Source organism: Bos grunniens, chromosome 4 (genome assembly GCF_055505025.1).
Source record: "Bos grunniens cultivar Pamir isolate PY7600 chromosome 4, Bosgru_T2T1.0, whole genome shotgun sequence".
Classification (NCBI taxonomy): domain Eukaryota; kingdom Metazoa; phylum Chordata; class Mammalia; order Artiodactyla; family Bovidae; genus Bos; species Bos grunniens.
Genome location: NC_141168.1, coordinates 101,135,717 through 101,156,832, shown reverse-complemented (window position 1 = coordinate 101,156,832; position 21,116 = coordinate 101,135,717). Strand labels below are relative to the sequence as shown.

The window sequence follows — 21,116 nt, the reverse complement described above, 5'->3', positions numbered from 1 at the left end:
TTCCCAGGCAAGAATACTGAAGTGGGTTGCCATTTCCTTCTCCAGGGGATCTTCCTGATCCAGGGATCGAACCTACGTCTCCTGCATTGGCTGGTGGATTCTTTACCACTGAGCCACCAGGGAAGCCCTCAGGATATATTTCAACTATAAAAAGGAAGGAAATTCTGATACATGCTATAACATGAATGAACACTGAAGACTTTCATGCTGACTGAAATAAGCCAGTCAAAAAAGGACAAATGTATGATTCTACTTAATACGGGATGCTTAAGAGTAGTCCAATTCATAGAGACAGAAAGTGGGGTCATGGTTGCCAGGAGCAGGGTGACTGGGGAGTTAGTGTTTGAATAGGTACTGAGTTTAAGTTGTGTAAAGTGATAAATGGTAGTGATGCTTGCACAACAGTGTGAATGTACTTAGTGTGTCTGAAATGTACACTTAAAAACGGTTAAAATGGTAAATCTTACATATATTTAACCACAGTGTTTCAAAAGAAGCCTGCTGGGATTTTGATTAGTTTTGTGTTGAATATGTGGATGAATTTGGGGAGCATTGATATTGGGAAGCATTAACAGAATTGTTTCCTGATGCATGAACTAGGTATGTCTTTACATTTGTTCAGATTTTCAGATATCCATTATTTTTTCATCAATGTTTTTATAATTTGCATTGTAGAAGTCTTACATGTTTATTATTAAATGTATTCCTAAGTATTTAATGTTTTTGATGCTATTGTATAAGAAATTATTAAATAAGATTAAAAAAAAAAAACCTGTTTATGCAGGTGTTGAGAGTTGCCTGGTGTTGAGGTAGTCAGTCAGGATCAGAAGCCAAGCTGATCATTATGGTTAAAAACAGAAGGCTTTTGCTGTTTAATGGACCCAGGGACTGGAGTGAAGAAGAAGGGAAAGGGCTAGGAAATTGGAAAATAGAGAGTCAGTGGCGAGAAGTGTTAAGACCTCTCAATAAGGAGATCTTGGCACAAGTAGGTGTACAAGCAGTGTTTCCGTCTAGCTTTTCCATCCTTCACAGATGGAGACCTCAAAAGTTGTATCAACTTTACAATCCTGGGATAAGGCCCTCCTGGGCTATATATTTGGATTTCATTTGCTAGTATTTTGATAAGGGTTTTGTGTCTCTATTCATTCATGTAAATATTATTCTTACAATTTCTTTTCCTAAGTCTTTATCAGATTTTGTTTTTCAGGTTATACTGGCCTTCTAGAAGATGTTAGAAAGTTTTCTATTTTTTTTTTAAGTATTTATTGATTGATTTTTATTTCTTCATTGAATTTTCATTGAATTCCTCAAATGTAACCATCTGGACCAGAGTTTTCTTTCTTTCTTTCTTTTTAAATTTAATTTTAATTGGAGAATAATTGCTTTTACAGTATTGTGTTGGTTTCTGCCATACATCAACATGAATCAACGATAGGTGTACATATGTCCCACGTCCCCTCCTTCTTGAGCCTCCCTGCCACCTTCCATCCCATCTTACCAGCTTCATTGTCACAGAACACTGGGTTTGAGTGCCCTGTGTCATGCAGCAAATTCCCACTGGCTATCTGTTTTGCATATGGTAAGGTACATGTTTTGGTGCCGCTGCTGCCAAGTCACTTCAGTCGTATCCGACTCTGTGCGACCCCATAGACGGCAGCCCACCAGGCTCCTCTGTCCATGGGATTTTCCAGGCTACTCTCTCCGTTCATCCCCCCTCTCCTTCCTCAGCTGTGGCCACACGTCCGTTGTCTAGGTCTGTGTCTCCATTGCTGAGTTGCAGATAGGTTCATCAGTACTCTCTGTCTAGATTCCATATATATATGCTAATACACAATATTTGTTTTTCTGACTTATTTCACTCTTTATAATAGGCTCTAGGTTCATCCTTTGCTTTAGAACTGATGTGTTCCTTTTTATGACTAATACTCTATTGTATATATGTACTACAGCTTATTTATCCATTCATCTGTTGATGGACATCTAGTTTGCTTCCATGTCCTAGTTATTGTAAATAGTGCTGCAGTGAACATTGGAGTGTGTGTGCCTTTTCCAGTTATGGTTTCCTCAGGGTATATGCCCAGTAGTGTGATTGTTGGGTCATATGGTAGTTTATTCCTAGTTTTTTAGGGAATCTCTATACTGTATTCATATCAATTTACATTGATATGGCTGTATCAATTTACATTCCCACCAACAGTACAAGAAGGTTCCGTTTTCTATACACCCTCCCTAGCATTTATTGTTTGTAGATTTTTTTGATGGTGGCCATTCTGATTGGTAGGAGGTGATATACCTCATTGTATATTGATTTGCATTTCTATAATGAGCAGCGTTAAGTATCTTTTCATGTGTTTATTGGCCATCTGTATATCTTCCTTGGAGAAATGTCTGTTTAGGTCTTCTGCCCACTTTTTAATTGGGTTGTTTGTTTTTCTGGTATTGAGTTGAATGAGCTGCTTGTGTATTTTGGAGATTAATCCTTTGTCAGTTGTTTCATTTGCTATTATTTTCTCCCATTCTGGACTAGAATTTTCTTTGTTGGGATGTTTTTGGTAATTAATTTCATATTAAAAAATCTTTACTTATTTATCATTACTTTTTATTTCTTGACTGCCCCATGCAGCTTGTGGGGGTCTTAGTAACCCAACTAGAGATTGAACCCACACCCACTCCATTGGAAGGACAGAGTCTTAACCACTAGACCACCAGGGAAGTCCCTCGATTTTTAAAATATTTAGATAATAGAGCTATTGAAAACTTTTTCTTTTGTCTTACCTTAGTTATGGTAAGCTGTGTTTTTCAAGCAATTTATTGATTTTATTTCCATTGTCAGTGCTTCTTTTCTTGAGTATGCTGATCTTTTGGATGGGCACTACAACTGTTTGCTTGAGACTTCCCTGCTTCCTATACAATTTCAGATCATATTCTCTTTCTTCTAAGACTAGGTCTCGGTATTTACTTCTTTCGTGTATCCTTCCAGACGTATATGATCCCATAATGATGTTTTTCTTACTTTGATTGACCTTGGGATCCACATAAAATCCCACATCATGCTATTATCCAATTCCTTGGAAATTATCTATGAATTACTTTTTCACTAGATTAAGTGAGGCCTTCCATTTATTCATGATGATTCTCATAGTCTTCTACAATATGGCACAGAAAATTAATCAGAGTAAATTTTTGTTAAATTATTTACTGATACACTGCTAAGTCTGTATGCATTTCAGCCTTATACACTGAAATACTGTCATCTCTTTGAGAACAAAGACTTTTCTTTAGGTCTTAATTGATTTGTTTTTTCATTTTTACTTATTAAAAACAAACTTTAAAATAGTATATACTTGTAGCAAACAACAAAAAGCATAGGTAAATAAGGATTTCTGATTGACTATGATTACTTCACTGAGAATTAGACCTCAGTTAGTCCAAGCTTGTCTCTTACCAATTCTAGCAAGTTGCTGAATCTCAGAGGGTCTCTGTTTTTTTATTTGAATAGAAAAGATGTCAGGCTATATCATCTCTGAGCTCTAACAGACTACCTCTGATAATCATATGTGATGTTACAAGTTCCCAAACCTATACTAAATTACATTCCCTCACAGGCTGTCCTGTAAACACATACTTTCAGAATCTCTTTCTAGACTATCCTGTAACTATGTAGAATATATATATATTTTTTGAGTAAGTCTCTTAGAGTGGAAGTCATTCTTGTTGACTTTTCTCTCATTTAGCTAAAGAGACTGGAAAATAAGTCAGTTCCCTTGGTACAGCCTACTTCCTTTGATAAAGAGCAAATATTTTTTCTTTTTAAAAATAACTATATTGAGATTTAATTTTCATACTGTACAAATTCAGCCATTTTATATGTAGACTGTTACAATTTTTAATAAATGTATAGAACTGTTCAGCTATCAATAGAGTGCCATTTTAGAAAATTTTCCATTACCTCAAAAAGTGCTCTGCTTATTTACTGTCAATCCTAGCTCCCACCCTGCCCTCAGACAACTCCTGCAAATATTCTCTTGTCACTGGTTCTTCATAGCCTGTTACTTTCCTGATCCATTTTTTTCATCTTCATATTACTCTTACGGGCTTCCCCAGTGGTCCAGTGGTTAAGACTCTGTACTCCAAATGCAGGTGTCATGGGTTTGATCCCTGGTTGGAAGAAGATTCCATATGCCATGTATCCCATATCCCACGCTCACCCTCACCCTCAGAAAACCACTGCAAATATTCTCTTGTCACTTGTTCTGCATAGCCTATTCCTTTCCTAATCCATTTTTTAATCTTAATATTATTTTTACATGTGTTTGATTAGATAAGATTAGTTTTTGTTGTTTTTTCTGCAAAAAAATTTTTTTAATGTGCTAAAGGCAATAAAGATTCTTTGCTGGAACAAACTTTAGTCAGGTTACTGTACTTTCTCCGAAGTTCATCTGTATGTTTCCTTATAATGTCCAGTTTTAGCAGGAACCCTGCTCAGTCAGTTTAAGCAGAACCTCTCACCCTTGATGTCTAATCACCCTAGGTATCTGATCCGGTTCCTCAGTCTCTACCATTCTGATCACCCAGGCATATCTTAAGAAAAAATTCTTTCAGGTCAGTTTAGCCAAAACCCCCTTAGCACTGATATTTCCACTTATTAATTTTCTATCTATTGATCCCCACCATGTACTTTTTCTATAAATTCCATCTTGGCCATACTGTATTCAGAGTTTGGCCCAGTCTTTCTGCCCCAGTATAAAATCCCAATTCAGTGGTTCCTAAATCTGTCATGATGGTCCTAAATAAAGCCTGCCATACCATCTTGAACACCTGTCATTGAATATGTTTCTTCTTTAACAAAAGAATTTAATGAAATAGATACTTCTAATTAAAGTGAATCTTGTATGTGAAAAACTTATCCCATTTTATTCCTTCTTCAGCATGATATTTTACATTGGATATTTTTAAAGCAAACCTGATAAATTTATGTGAAAAGCCTAAATGTTATTAAATTTCAGAGTCTTTCTACATTTTGGGAAACAGTTTTATATTGGAGAAGGCAATGGCAACCCACTTCAGTATAATGACCAATTAAAAATGGGTATTTATAGCCAGCCACCTGATTTAAAACTTGTTTCTGTTATTTGGGAATTCTGCCTTTATGTTCTCTGTGGTTTGGTTTCTTTATCTGTAAAATAACCATAGTCAATAGTACCTAACCCAGAGGTTGTTGGAGGATTAATTGAGATAAATAGAAGTAAATGGCTTGGCACAATAATTAGGGAATTGTAAATACCCTATATATGCAAACAACTGTAATAAACCATTTATATAATGCTTATATGGACCAGATACCATATATATATATGTACATGTTGAATCATTCAATCCTTAAAGCTACCCTATAAGGTGAGCAGTACTATTGCTTCCATTGAATTGTTGGGGCAACTAAGGCATAAATAACTTCCCAAAAGAAAGTAGTGAAACTGACACTCAGATTCAAACAGCCTGTGCTCTTAGCTCATACAGACTCAACATAAATTTACATTTCAGCTCCCTGGTAGAATAAAACTTGTCTTTGATAAATGTATTTGTTTCAGGCTAAATGATGACATCCCTTTTGGGATCATATCTGATGTTTCAAATTTTGGTTTTTTTTTTTTAATTAAATTTGATGTTCTTTGAGACTAGTGCTGCAATCTTTATTCTTCCAACTATACTATTTGATTTTCTTTGATATTAAAAGGATTTATTAAAATTACTACTTTTTGTTTTTAACTTTAGATGTCATATTCTTCATTTGTACTTTATATTAAATGAGAGGCATAGGACTCAATAAATGTGACCTTTGTAGATGTTTATCTCTGGGACTTTTGTTTTTAAGGAAATATGCTCTATCCTTTTTTCAGGGGCAAGTTACATCTTTTACAAATAACTTTCAGGTTGAAGGGTATATGAATGTATTTACATTGTATTTATGTTATATGTATACACATTAAAATGGTATATGTGTACATACTTAAATCGCATACATAATGTTGCATATATTAATTGAAGCTGCTGTTTGTGAAAATGTGTGATGCATCTTATCTTTACCATTTTGGTCACTCGTCATTTTAATTGTGGTCATCTGTTTACTAAATGCTTTTGTAGTCCCTCTGTGTTGTCTTGAAGAATACAACAGCATCATTCTAACAATAGACTGAAGAAATCTTGAGTTTATAGGCACAATGATGTGAAATTTTAGAGAGGTGAGTATTTGTATTAACCACCAGTTGTGGAAAAAAAAAAAAAAGATCACAAGTGCAGTATATTTGCATTTGGTAGATTAAATTTGAAAAACAGATTTACCTCTGTTGTAGTCAGCCTTTTAATTACCTGTGATCTGAGGGTTTTGTTTTTGAGAAGAGAGATTATTTAAATGAATAGAACAATACAAGTTAGTAGATGAAGAATTGTGGTCCCTTGAAATTCAGTGAGCAAATAAGAACGTTGTCATTTCAGAATCTTTGTAAAATAAATGTTAATTTGTTCCCCACTTGGGAAGTTTTGCATCATTTAGTTGATTCTTTAGCATACATAAAACTGAGACTTAAATCTCAGAAATACATAACCTCAGAATTCTTTAACCTTAGGGTGATCTTGTTCAGGTTTTAAAATGTACATATGTGAATGTGTGTGTATTAGCTATAACATTGTTGTATTTGAACAAATGTTTTCATATTTATATCTCTGTTTTTTGAATAAGGATAAAAGTAAGTTATCAAACCTCATTTTTCCCTTATTTCACCCTATTCACTTATTATTTAGATGTGGTATATGTCATTATTACAGCTCTAATTTTCCACATAATACTGTTAACATATATGAAGAAATTATTGATTAGGAAAGCCAGGAATATAATTTTCTTGCTTATTAAGGACAGTCTCTCTCTGGCAGTGATAGTACATTGAATGTTTATCTTAATAGGCTCAAAAAATGAACCTCACTTGAAAACTTCATTAGATAACTAACCAGGCAAAATGATGGTGGAGGGTATAGGACTAAAACTGAGAGTTTGAAGACTGTGTCACCTTGAGGATGCAGACAGCTTTTCTGGAAACCATCTATCTCATTTATAAATTAAGCAATGTGTTAGATATATTTGAAGATAGCTTTTAATTTTCACGTTCTGTGATTTCATTATATCATAGACTAAAGGATAAGAGAAGGAAATTCAGAAATGAAAAATACCCCGCAGTCTGCGATTTTGAACAATTTACAGCACAAACCTCCTACCAACAATGCTATTTTTTTATCGTATTAATCCATATTATTTTTCTAATTTTGTTGTCAATTATATATTTTATAGCTCATAGCTTACCAGAGCATATGAATTAATTTTAAGGCAGCCACTTTTCATTTTTTACTAATTGAGATGTAGGTTTGTGAGAAATAGTTTATAGTAGAAACTGTTTTCTTTCACTTTGGAAAGTTTTTTATTTTCTTAATTCTATAAAATAAAATTTTATAGATTGAGCTTTTAAAATATACTTTAAATATATTAATATAAGTAATCTATTCAAATATTAGTAGATTAAAATATTACCTGGGTATTTATAGCATATCTCATTTACTGTATCTTTATAGTTCTTAATTGATTTACATGTATGATATATGATTTCTTTTCATTTTAATTTCTAAGAATATTCCTTTTAATTGTTTATTTTAACCCTTTTTGTGAAACAGTTTCAGTTACATTTATCCTAAACTGAAATGAGTTAAGATTAACCAACTGCTGAGTTAACTCTTTCTATAACAATGCAGTTAATAATATTTAAAATTAAATATAGTATGCCTGTGTACAGCAGGCTCCCATTTAAATGGAGTTTTCTCTAATTCTGGCGTTAGTTTCTAGACTGAACTCGTGTATTATTAAGAAAATACGCAATCAGGAACTAGGTTGATAATGTGAAAAGAGTTGGTAGCTGACTTTTACCACTGCACATAAACAGCGCAGTTATTCTGAGTCGCAGTATCACTTTCAGTCAGATAACCACTAAAATCACTGCACTGTGGTTTCTGAAAATGCCATAATCCTTCAAATGCCACATTAAACCGAGAGAGAAAACCGTCAGCAGTGCCTGCACGGTTATGTAGAAGGATGAGCCGTGAACCAAGTGAAAAGATGTTCTGGAAGAACAGTAACCTTTCCCTTGATGTGTGCATTTCCCATTACATTTTTGACACAAAATGTTGCAGAATGATTTAATGGTGGCATTTTGTTTTGCTGACTCCTTTTTTTCATTAAAAAGAAACCAAAGTTTAGGATGGGAATGTAGGGGAAGAGTGACCAAGCACTGAATTCTATTATAGGAATCTGTTTTCAAAATAAATAAGTTAAATTTTTTTTAGTAACATGACTATTACCCCTTTACATTTTATGTTAACTGTGATACACAAATCATTTAGTTCTATTATATCTTTAAAGCAGTGTTTTTATTCTTTCAAGTTAATTTTTTTTGTCCATTTGTCCTCCCCTCTCCTTTTTTCTTCCTAGTAACTCTTGGTCAGAAATGACACGTCAGTAAATCAGGGCAGCTTTGTTTAGTAATTACATAGACCTTACCTATTACGTGTAACCAGAAAGTATCCTACTTTTTATTGTCACTTAAATGTGTATTATTAGAGCTGATTTTATAGGCTCACTGGTCTAAAGATCAATGCCTGTTAACTTTGAGAGGGCACATTTCTGTTGGGAATGAAGTCATAAAGTTGTCCCACGTAAAACTTTTTTGCCCTGTGGAAACATGCTGAGAAAAGGAAAGTAATTTACTAAAATATAGTTTGTAACACTTGTACAGCATTGGACTCTGTTTTAGAGTTGATATGGAGTGCCTGGATATGGGCCCCATCACACAATAATTTAAAAAACAAAACCGAAAACCTTGGAAGTGTATTTTGCACATACATATCTCTTAATAGCTCACTTTTGAAAAAAGATACATCAGATAGTATTTGACTAAACACTACTTTGGTTCCCCTGAATCCCCGGGATAATAGGAATATTCATAAAAGGTGCAATTTCAACTAAAGAAATGGAAATTTAACTTGAAATTTCTCAATCTGCCCGTTTTCCTAGCTGGCTTTAGTATGAGACCATCACTCTTTATGAACTCTATTGTCGATTGTATTTAGTTGCCTGACGGACTTTAATTCTGCTGCTCTTTCTTGCAAATGTCTCAGAATGGGAGGATTTACATTGAGTTCAACAGTTCTTTGTCTTCAGATGATTATATAGATCAAAAGAACTAATTAGAATAATATGCAGTGTGGATATAAATCCCTATGTTTTCAACTAAAAATGATTTGGCATTTTGTTAGTGATATAATTAAAGTATGCCTTACTGAACAAGTACCTTTCTTTTGCTTTCCTTTTTTTTTTTCACTTTCTTCCTTCCTTTTTTTCTTTTTTCCCTCCCTCTTACCCTCCTTCACTTTCCCCTCTTCCTTCCTCCTTTCTTCCTGCCAACTCTCCATCATTATGACTGGAAAGCCACAGAAATTTCTTATGTAGAAATAATCAGTTTTCTGAAAATTCTCAGATAATAGGAACTGGTAGTATAGGATTACCCAATAAGATAATTGTAAAAAAAAGAAACAGTGGTAGCCAGTAAAGTCAATGGATTTGTAAAAGAATGGGTAGGTTTAAGCAAGTAGGGAAAAATAGAGCAAGGCTTTCCAGAAGAGAAGAGATGCTTTGTGAGCATTCTCAAGAAGATGGGAAGTCCTTTTGTGACAGAGTTCTGGGCAGAATTATTTGACCTAAAATACCACAATTTATGATTGGGGGATTGTAACATTACATAAAAGTAAGATTAAAAAAAAAAAGATACTTTATAATGTGCTATTTTGCATAACTATTACCATAATATTTTCTAACATTGTAGTTAAAAATAGTTACAAAATTTAAACATGTTCATGAAGAAACTGTATACATACATTATACATACATATACATACAATTCTGGGAAAAACAAAAAACATCAGTATAATAAATGTTTGGCATATACAGATAGCCTTTTATTTTGGAGATACTGGCATACTGGATTAGAGCATATTTGTTAACAGATTGTTTTTTAAGTATTAATGCAATATATGTTGTTTTTAATTGCTTAATAAGTGTACAAAGAAACGTTATTTTCACTTTGTTTCCTCAAAACCCTTTCCATTTGAGGTAACAGACATAGTCAATTGGTGTATAATCAGCCATACTTCTTTCTTCTAAGTGCAAACGAAATATGCCCCAATATTCAGGGCGTATTGGCTGGCTTCCTCCCTCTCTCCCTTTTAAAGCTATTGTAGGCTTTACTCTGAAATGTCCCTTTTTTTTTTTAAACTTGAAAACACATAGTGGACTTTTTCAGTAAATATAGAACTAAACCAGTCTTTTAAATAGCAATAAAATAATAAAATAAACCATAATTTATTAATACTTATCTATAAATGGAAATTCATGTTTTTTTTGATTTCTATCTCAAATTGAGTTTGCTAGACCAAACTGTATGTATGTATTACATTTTAATATATATTATTGTATCTTTCCCAATATACGTAATTGTTCGAGGATGTTATTGTGTAAGTTTTTTACAATTTGGTTGATAGAAATTGACAGTTTTATTTTATTTTGTGACTGTGTTGTTGAGTTATTTATTCATATATTGATTAGCCATCTGGATTTTCTCATCCATGTGTTGTCTTTCCATATCCTGTGCCTCCTTATTGAGATATTTTCTCTTTTTTTAAAGATGAGTTTATCACATATTTTTAGTGTAGATTACAGGCCTTTTCTTTCAGGTATTTTGTGTGTGTGTGTTTCGCTTGCTAATGATACTTTTGGCAAAACAAGTTTTACTTTTTATATGTTATGATATTTATGTCTGAAGAAACCAATATGTGTTATTATGACATAACCAACTAATATCTCATACATTACCTAGTCAGACAGTGCATATATTTGTCTTTGCCCTTTGGATGATCTATGTGCAGTTTTGCTTGAAATATTTTTAAAGACCTGCAGAGATACTATGTCATTTAAAAATAGTTTTATTTTATATTTTTGTATAGCATAATATAAAATGTTAGTTTGCTTTACTAGTATATGTCAAATTCTTTTGATTTAAAAACAATTTGTTTTCAGAGACTATTTTGTAACTTTTTAAATATTGAGAATGCATATTTTCAAGCTCCTTAAAGCTTCTTTTCAATTTTGTAACTTTTTATATAATGTTTTGGACCTTATTAATAGTGTTTGGTGATTGGACCTTGAGGAAATTGAATTTGTGTTTGGTGGTTGATTACAAAGGCAAAATTATAGTTTTAATTGAAGAAGTCACTGATAAATTCTGAATTGCTAAATTCAAAGACATTTTAATTTTCTAAGTACTCTTCATTTTTGTTCTTGTTTCAGCATTTAATAACATTGGTGACGAACATTCCTTCTTAAAGCTTTTGTTTTTCCTATTTCAGTGTTTTACTCTAGTTCCTATCAGTGGCAGAACAGTGGTTAAAATGCTTATGTCTGGGGCCCAAATTATTTGGGTTCAAATTCTCCGCCAACAGTTATTAGTTTTGACTCTGAGTAAGTTATATAATCTCTGTGCCTTCAGTTCATTTCAGTCCCTCAGTTGTGTCCAACTCTTTGCAACCCCATGGACTGCAGCACACCAGACTTCCGTGTCCTCCACCATCTCCGAGAGTTTGCTCAAACTTATGTCCATCGAGTCAGTGATGCCATCCAACCATCTCGTCCTCTGTCATCCCCTTCTCCTCCTGCCTTCAATCTTTCCCAGCATCAATCTTTTCTAATGAGTCAGTTTTTTGCATCAGGTGGCCAAAGTTTTGGAGCTTCAATCCTTCCAATGAATATTCAGGACTGATTTCCTTCAGGATGGACTGGTTGGATCTCCTTTCTGTCCAAGGGACTCTCAAGAGTCTTCTCCAACACCACAGTTCAAAAGCATCAATTCTTTGGCACTCAGCTTTCTTTATAGTTCAACTGTCACATCCATACATGACTACTGGAAAAACCATAGCTTTGACAAGATGGACCTTTGTTGGCAAAGTAATGTCTCTGCTTTTTAATATGCTATCTAGGTTGGTCATAGCTTTTCTTCCAAGGCACAGACATCTTTTAATTTCATGGCTGCAGTCACCATCTGCAGCGATCTCTGTGCCTTAGTTTCTTCATTTATAAACTGAGAATAGTAATTGTTTCTACCTCATAGAATTGCTGTGAGGATTAAATGAATAGAAGGAGGTTATATGCCTTCATTAACTCCCTCTTAGTCTGTTATAGTAACCAGCACCATCAATAGTTTGAATGTCTCCAGTCTCCATCTAGTTGTCTAAAGAATTTGTTCACATTGTACTTAAATTTGTCCAGAAGCTTCTTGTTTGTTACAAGGTAAATCCAGAGTCTAAAACATGGTCTAAGGTCTTCCACACCTGACCTCGGTCTTTTTAGTCTTCATTTCAGTTATTCACAGTTTGGAATAACCTAGTTCTCCTTCCTAAAACTTTCACTTAGTTTCATGCCATCTTGCTTCACCTTTAATTTATGTTACATTAGTCATTCAGTCGTGTCCAACTCTTTGTGACCTCATGGATTGTAGCCTTCCGGGCTCCTCTGTCCATGGGATTCTCCAGGCAAGAATATTGGAGTGGATTGCCATTTCGTTCTCCAAGGGATCTTCCCAACCTAGGGATCGAACCTAGGTCTTCCACATTGCAGGCAGATTCTTTACCATCTGAGCCACCAGGGAAGCCCCAACTTTAACTTGCTCTTATCTAAAATGATCTCCTGTTTTTCTCTGGAATGAGGACTTCTCAATCATTTATATTTAGTCTGTATGTCTTGGTCAATTCATGATTCTTAGTGTGTAAGTACCATATCTTTAAAAAATATTTTTAAATTTTTAATTGGGAGATAATTGCTTTACAATGTTGTGTTGGTTTTATTTTATTAGTGTAGGGCTAGACAAAACAACCAACAGAAAGGAATAAAAATTCCAGAAAAAGGCTTATGCACATTAAAAAACCTCAATAATTGTATCATTTTAAAATTCATTTAATTTTAATTGGAAGATAATTATTTTATATTATTGTGTTTGTTTCTGCTATACATCAACATGAATCAGCTGTAAGTGTACTTATATCCACCCCTCTTGAACCTCCCTCCCATCTCCCAGTACCATATATTGATATTTAAGTTAATTTTAATTATTCCAGTCCCAGGCTCTCTCCATGCTTATCACATAGTATGCCCTTTACATAGATGAAGAGAATAGAGAATCTATAGATTTTAATTAAAGTCATTCATATTTAATATTTTAAGAGTAATATTCATCATATATTACTGGGAACTTGGCTTAGTTAATGTCATTTTTATATACAAAATGTTCAAACCTTATTTAGATTGGGATGGTAGTTTTCATCATACTTTAATGTAACTTATAGTAATTCCATTCATTTTTTCCTTCATGGCTGTATTGTTCTATGAGTTAAGATACTTTTAAATTCTTAAATGAGTTTTATTACCCTCACATTCCTCTGGTGTTTCTAAGGATAGTTCCTACTTCATTGACATCTGAATTTTCTTTAATCTGAAAATATGTGTATTGTTAATTTTTGCTAATTTTAACTGCTTGGGCAATACAGAGTCAGTTAAGTTAAATCAGATTAGGTCATAATACAATTTTAGTCAGAGTAGAGGAAATAAAACTGTACTTTATTTTGTAATTTGTAACAGTCTGGATTTTCTTTCCATTTTAATCTGGAAGAAAATTAGTAACAGTTTGAGAATTTCTAATTTGGCTTCCTGGGGTAATTCCATGGCAATAAAAGACACTGGTTCTTTCTTTCCTTTTTATTTTTTTTTGGTTTTGTTTGCTGTTTCTGTATCGGTACTTGGGTATAGTACATAGTTCTTTGTTTTGCGCCAGTGACTGGCGTCCCAGGCGTCTTTCCCCGTGCAGTTAATCCTTTCAGTGGCTCTTGCTGACTTGGATTATGCCTATGAGCTACCTCTCTGGCCCTTTTTACTCTCCTCACTTGGTAATTAATCTCTAGATTATTTCATTCCTGTTAATATCTTCATTTGTCTGTGTGTGCCTGTGTGATGTGCATAGTTACGTTTATAAGACTAGCTCTAGCACTCTTTTCTGTGTTGGGTAAGAATTTTAAATATGTAATTTAAAAAGCAACTATGAATAATTTAGGAAAATTATGATTTCTGAAAGTTGAATGGAAACAAAAGCAAAAGTAAAAAAATAAAATATACATCTTTAAAGTCATTCAGGGTAATTACTGTTTGTAGAACATAATTCTTTAAGTTTTAACTTCTGGTAGAATACTGCTTGTTTCCTTCAGTATAACACTTAACTTTGTAAAATTATCATTGTTATTAACTTGAGAAAGAAATTTGTATTGGTTACACAAACACACAGATGAATACACACAATAGTCTATTTTCTAACTTGACTGTTTTACAAATTGTCAAGTGATTCAAACACTGACAATTAATAAGAATAACAATATTTGTTATTTTCAGACATTTGAAAGTGTCTGATTTGTAAATATTGTATATTTTATATGTAATTCTACGTTTTTTGTTTTGAGGTGAGGAAAAATTTAATTTTGTCCTATTTCAGTTGTGCTGGCTTTACATGTGCTCTTATTTTTATGATAACCTTCCTCTTTGGATTTTATCACAAGGAAATATTCAAAGAAAAGTATTTAAAGAATATTTATAGCCATATTAATAGTAGTAAAATTATCCATACTCAAAATACACAAATCCCAGAATAAAAGCAGCTTAAACATGGTATGGGAGGGGAATGATAAGTATAGCAAATTAGTAGAACAAAAAATATGTATCTTTTGTAGATTACAAGATAATTACATGGGAATGAAGAAAAGTATTTTAGAATATAAGTGTATGCTCCTCAGTTGTTACATAACAGATACCTAGAGATTGGAAGGGAGCAAGAAATAAGCATGCTATTTTTTTTTAGTATGGTAGGATTGTGAGTAAAACATTAAAAAATTTTTACAAAGTTTTAAGTTACTTACACTTTAAAATACAGTCCTAATTGACTACACACACAAAAAGGCTAATTAAATATTAAAAAAAAACATGACTATGATTAGTTGGCCTAAGCCAATAAAAATCTTGTGCAAACTTTTACTGAGAAACTGCTAATTCTAGGGAAAACATATTTAAGTGAAATATAATAAATATAATAATTCTTCCTCAAAGAAGATACTAAAAGTGGCTCAAGTAAGTTTTTTGTGCACATTTTAACTTTAGTTAGTTAAGAAACAAAATTATAAACAGAGTGAAAGTATATGTCTACTAGGATATAAATAATTCACTAATTGGTTCATATGTATATTTTTTTTAACGTACCTGATTATTATAAATCAGGTCCTCAGTGTTATCTGGCAGTCCTTCCATATTTTCCTAGTCAGCTTGAACTTTCATTTCTGAGAGTGCCTGTGTCCATTCTTCTCATGCTCCTTATCTCATCATCTTTTCTCTTCCTTCATATTTATCAAATGACCTTGTCTCCTGCTTCACATACAAAACAGAAACCATCAGACAGAAATCCCTAAACTTTCTGACACGGAAGCTATAACTTACTTACATCCGTAGGCTTCTGTCTTCCACCACCCTTTGCTCTCTTTTCATAACAGTTTAGTAGAAGAGGTGTTCCCTTTTCCTTCTGAAACTATCATGACTACCATCAGTGCCCCCTGGATCCCAATCATCATGACTCTGATTATTTCCTACTCTTCTGTAATTATCTTCAATTTCTCAGTTGATTCCTTTCCTTTAGCTTTCAATTCATGGCATTCTCTTAGATATTCTATCTCTCTGGATTGTTGCTGTTGTTCAGTCGCTGAGTTATGTCTGACTCTTTGCAGCCCCATGGACAGCAGCACGCCAGGCCTCCCTGTCACTCACCATCTTCTGCAGTTTGCCCAAGTTCATGTCCATCTCTCTAGAGAGTCCTTTTGTGGACATCTCTACCTTTGCACTTGTTGCTCTTCCTAAACCTCTGTCCAAGTTTCTTTTTTTTTTTTTTTTCCATTCTACACAGTCCTTGGTGATCTCATCTTTGATGTCTTCTTTCTTTTAATTCAGAATACTCCCAAATTTTTAATTCTAGCCAGACTCTCCACTTAATTTCTGATTGGTATAGCCAAATGCCAGCAAAACATTTTTCTGATATACTCTTTTAAAAATCTCCTCTGTACTTCTTCAAATTTTATTCCACGTATTCTCTCCCTGATAAATTCCTACTACCTTGTAACACTTGCTTTAATCTTGTTAGTGTTTACTCTTGTTAATCCTTTCCTTAGCCTGCTCTCTCCTACTAATCAAGCAAAGATAGTCTGTCTGCCTATATGTTTTATTGACCGTTTATTGCAGGCCTACATGCTAATAATGCTTGTTACTTTGTATTAAATCTCTCCTGTATAGAGTCTTGACCCTCCATCAGACTGTGAATTTAATGAAAGAGTTATACTTTTATCTCAAGTGCCAGAATAAAACTTGGCATGCTGTAATCTTTTTGTGATTATTTGGACAGACAGCTTTTAAAAGATCATTTGGTTAGTGTGAGTTAGGCTTAGGACCCAGACTTCTTGACTTCAGTGTTCATTATCACACTGTTTCTACAGGTTCTATTATTAACTTCTTATAATAATCCTACTCTTTATAAAGACACTATGATAGTGCACAGTTGTGTTTTTACATGCCCTACAAACAATATTATTAGTTTTAATAAAATGTTTATACTTTTTAACACTTTTATTCTAGTATCTGGACTGTTGATCATTTTAGGTTCATTTTAATTTTGGAGAATATAACTCCATCTGGATTAACTGCACAAATCTTTTCATTGTTTAAGTACTTACTGGAAATAAATCTTTTGCAGTGTTGTGTCACTGTACATCGTTGAGTTTCCATATTTCCCTTTTGTGACAATAGCTACTTTATTTTATGACATTTTATTGATTTAGTCTGGTCACTTGAATGTAAATGGTACAAAAAGTTTAATTCTTCATACATTTCTTGAGCTTTAATCTTCGCAGTCACATCTTTTTAAATTCGGCACCCATTATAAAAGAAGTGTTATGTCCCATATATAAAATTGCTCACTTTGAAAACTTCTTAGATCTTCTTGTTCTGATGTTTGTTTAGCCATCGTAGAAATCCCTGAAAACAATTTTTGGTAACTATGTGTGATTTATTAATATCAGATAGACATGTTATCAGTGGGCAAACTTTTAAGTCTAATTAAACCTCTTTTTTTTTTTTTAACTGGTAAGTAATAACTTTCTATATAAATAAATATAAGCACATATGTGCATGAAATATGCATAACATTGCTTCCTTTACACCTCATTGCTTACCCTGTAGTACTCTTAGAATTAAAGTTTGGGAAATTCCCTGGCAGTCCAGTGATTAGCACTTGGTGCTTTCCTGGCTTTGGCCCAGGTTTAATCCTTGGCCAGGAAACTAAAATCCTGCAAGCCATGCAGCTTGGCCAAAAAAAAAACAAACAAAAAACCAGAGAGTTTGATTTGCAATTAGATTGTTTTCTTCTTGAGTTTTTATTTTTATCAATTACAATTTCGGTATACATTAACTTTATTAGTTAGTAGATCTAGAGTTAGAACGGAGAAGGCAGTGGGACCCCACTCCAGTACTCTTGCCTGGAAAACCCCATGGGCGGAGGAGCCTAGTGGGCTGCAGTCCATGGGGTCTCTACAGTCGGACACGACTGAGCGACTTCACTTTCACTTTTCACTTTCATGCATTGGAGAAGGAAATGGCAACCCACTCCAGTGTTCTTGCCTGGAGAATCCCAGGGACGGGGAAGCCTGGTAGGCTGCTGTCTATGGGGTTGCACAGAGTCTGACACGACTGAAGTGACTTAGCAGCAGCAGCAGCAGAGTTAGAAACTAGAACACAATAAGTGTTCAAAAGATTCGTTTACTGTTAAATTGGATTTTTTTCCTTTAAAGCCCTGCATATTAAAGAGACAGAGAAAAATTTCTTGTGCTCTTTGTTCCCTTACATGTATTATAATTATCTGAAAATTAAACTGTCAATTCCAGAGTTTATTACCTGTTTCTAAAACAGTGGGATTTCTTAGCAAGAATATTGGAGTGGGTTGCCATTTCCTTCTCCAGGGTCTCTTCCCAACTCAGGAATCAAACCTGCATCTCCTGCTTGTCAGGGGAATTCTTTACCTAAGATTGAACCACTGGGTTCAGTACCTACTTGCATTTGCCCAAATTGCTTGTTTTGATATTTAATTTATGTTAGGCAAGGGCATGTTGTTATTTAATCAAAGTTTGTTTTATTATACTGTTATTTTAATTCTTTGGTGAATTAAAGTGAAAATTTTAGGAAAAAAAAGAAGTGAATAACTCGTTTCCTCAGCCTTTCTCTCAGATATACTGTATCAGTTATATAATTCCTTATGACTTTCCTTTGACCCTTATCTGAATATTCCATGGTTTCTTTAAAAGTTGAATATAAGAACTCCACAAACAATTTTTAATGAGGTACTTAATGTTTGTCTGTTTTCCTAAAATACTTTGGCAAGTTTGAGAAAAGTGAAGGTAATTATTACCTTCTAACTATACTATTAAAAAAGTGATTATGACTTAACTTTAGTATAAAATTGTTCATGCATTCTGTGTGTGTATGTGTGTGTGTGTGTGTCATTTTTCAGTACATAGATAATAAATGAAGCCCATGATCTTAAGTGTCCTAAGTGTGATCTAGCCAGTTGAATACTGTGAGAATTGATAGACTGAACTACATGAAAGTAACTTTTTAAGTGTATTCTCTCCAGATAATAGCAAGTGGAGGAAGAATTCTGCTTGAATAAAACTTGTTAGGTCGTCTCTGTAGATGCTTAGTAAATCAGATGGACACAGGCCCTGCTACACAAGGAAAATAGGCCTAGGAAAGACTAAATCAATGGGATTCAGTCACATCCAAGAGAAATTACATGTCAGTAACTTGCTTTTTAAGTGACTGAAATCTTCCAGACCCATTTCGTTTGTCAGTTACTCATTTGAGTCAATAATTAAAGAATTTTAAAAATTGCCTTGTTGTGACGTGGCCTTTAAATGTAGATCATTTAAAAAGGAAAGTTGAGTTTCTTATAGTGAGTATATTAAGCACTCTGACCAAAAAAATTTTTTGATTGTGCTTTTGAAGCTTTCATTTGTAAAGAAATTATGGGATCTATTTCCCTCCAGTTCTTTTAATAATAAGATTCTTATGTTTAGTCTCATCAAATTCATTTTCTAAACTATTTAATATTAAGGAAATTAAAATCCATTTATTTATTCATCAAATTGTCATTTGGAAGATATATAAAGGCATAAGACTTTATATGGGAATGGGGATGTTTGTAAAAGGATGAGGGAGAAATTTCCATATAAACGAAGGTGACATTTGACTTGGATCTTGAAGTATGAGTAGGTTTCAGAAGATTGTGATAAGAGGTACCAGATCCTTGAAGAGAATGAATATGATTAAAGACATAGAGCACATCATGAGAAATGCTGGACTGGATGAAGCACAAGTTGGAATCAAGATTGGCAGGAGAAATATCAATAACTGCAGATATACAGATGACACCACACTTATGGCAGAAAGCAAAGAAGAACCAAAGAGCCTCTTGATGAAAGTGAAAGAGGAGAGTGAAAAAGTTGGCATAAAACTCAACGTTCAGAAAACTAAGATCATGGCATCTGGTCCTAGCACTTCATGGCAAATAGATGGGGAAACAGTAGAAACAGTGGCAGACTTTATTTTGAGGGGCTCCAAAATCACTGCAGATGGTGATTGCAGCCATGAAATTAAAAGACTCTTACTCCTTGGAAGAAAGTTATGACCAACCTAGTGAAAGTGAAGTCACTCAGTCATGTCTGACTCTTTGCGACCCCATGGACTGTAGCCCACCAGGCTTCTCCATCCATGGAATTTTCCAGGCATGAGTACTGGAGTGGGTTGCCATGACCAACCTAGACGGCATATTAAAAAGCAGAGAGATTACTTTGCCAACAAAGGTCCATCTAGTCAAAGCTGTGGTTTTTTCCAGTAGTCATGTATGGATGTGAGAGTTGGACTCTAAAGAAAGCTGCTGCTAAGTCGCTGCAGTCATGTCAGACGCTGTGTGACCCCATAGATGGCAGCCCACCAGACTCCCTCATCCCTGGGATTCTCCAGGCAAGAACACTGGAGTGGGTTGCCATTTCCTTCTCTAATGCATGAAAGCTGAGCACCGAAGGATTGATGATTTTGAACTGTGGTGTTGGAGAAGACTCTTGAGAGTCCAAAGAGATCCAACTAGTCCATCCTAAAGGAAATCAGTCCTGAGTGTTCATTGGAAGGACTCATGTTGAAGCTGAAACTCCAATACTTTGGCCACCTGATATGAAGAACAGACTCATTTGAAAAGACTGTGATGCTGGTAAAGATTGGAAGTGGGAGGAGAAGGGGATGACAGAGGATGAGATGGTTGGATGGCATCACCTACTCGATGGACATGAGTTTGAGTAAACTCAGGGAGTTGGTGATGGACAGCGAGGCCTGGCATGCCACAGTCCATGGGTCGCAAAGAGTCAGATGCAACTGAACTGAACTGAAAGACATAGAGTGGGATCCTGTGAGTCATTTGTGATGTAGATTGAAGGTAGATTGGGGCCTGGATTCATGCTAAAGACTTGGAGAGTAGGGTAAAGAAGCTGCCTGCCCATGCAAGAGACGTAAGAGATGTGGGTTTGATCCCTGGGTTGGGAAGATCCCCTGGAGGAGGGCATGGCAACTCACTCCAGTATTCTTGCTGGAGAATCCCATGGACAGAGGAGCCTGGTGGGGAGCACCCCATGGGGTCCAAAAGAGTCAGACACTACTGAGGCGACTAAGCACTTAAGTACACACAGTGGGGATTCACTGAAGGTCAGAGATAACAGGGAGAATAGTACTTTTATGAGGTTGATATTGTGGTGACCTGTGTGATGAATGACCAGTTTGGGGGCCTCGAACTTAGACT

At 34.4% G+C, this 21,116-nt stretch overlaps 1 protein-coding gene across 17 annotated transcripts in view; it reads left to right on the top strand.

Annotated features, from left to right (window-relative positions):
- The window catches only part of PHF14 (PHD finger protein 14), a 188,536-nt gene that overhangs the window by 106,721 nt on the left and 60,699 nt on the right, over nt 1-21,116 (top strand). The window contains exon 17 of one of the 17 annotated variants that reach the window (XM_086397620.1): nt 46-898. The exons of the other annotated variants lie outside the window; for them this stretch is intronic. Within the exon in view, the coding sequence (XP_086253746.1) occupies nt 46-58 (13 nt within the window). The 3' untranslated portion in view covers nt 59-898. Of the gene's footprint in view, nt 1-45; nt 899-21,116 lie in introns of those variants that run through there. 17 annotated transcript variants of the gene reach the window in all.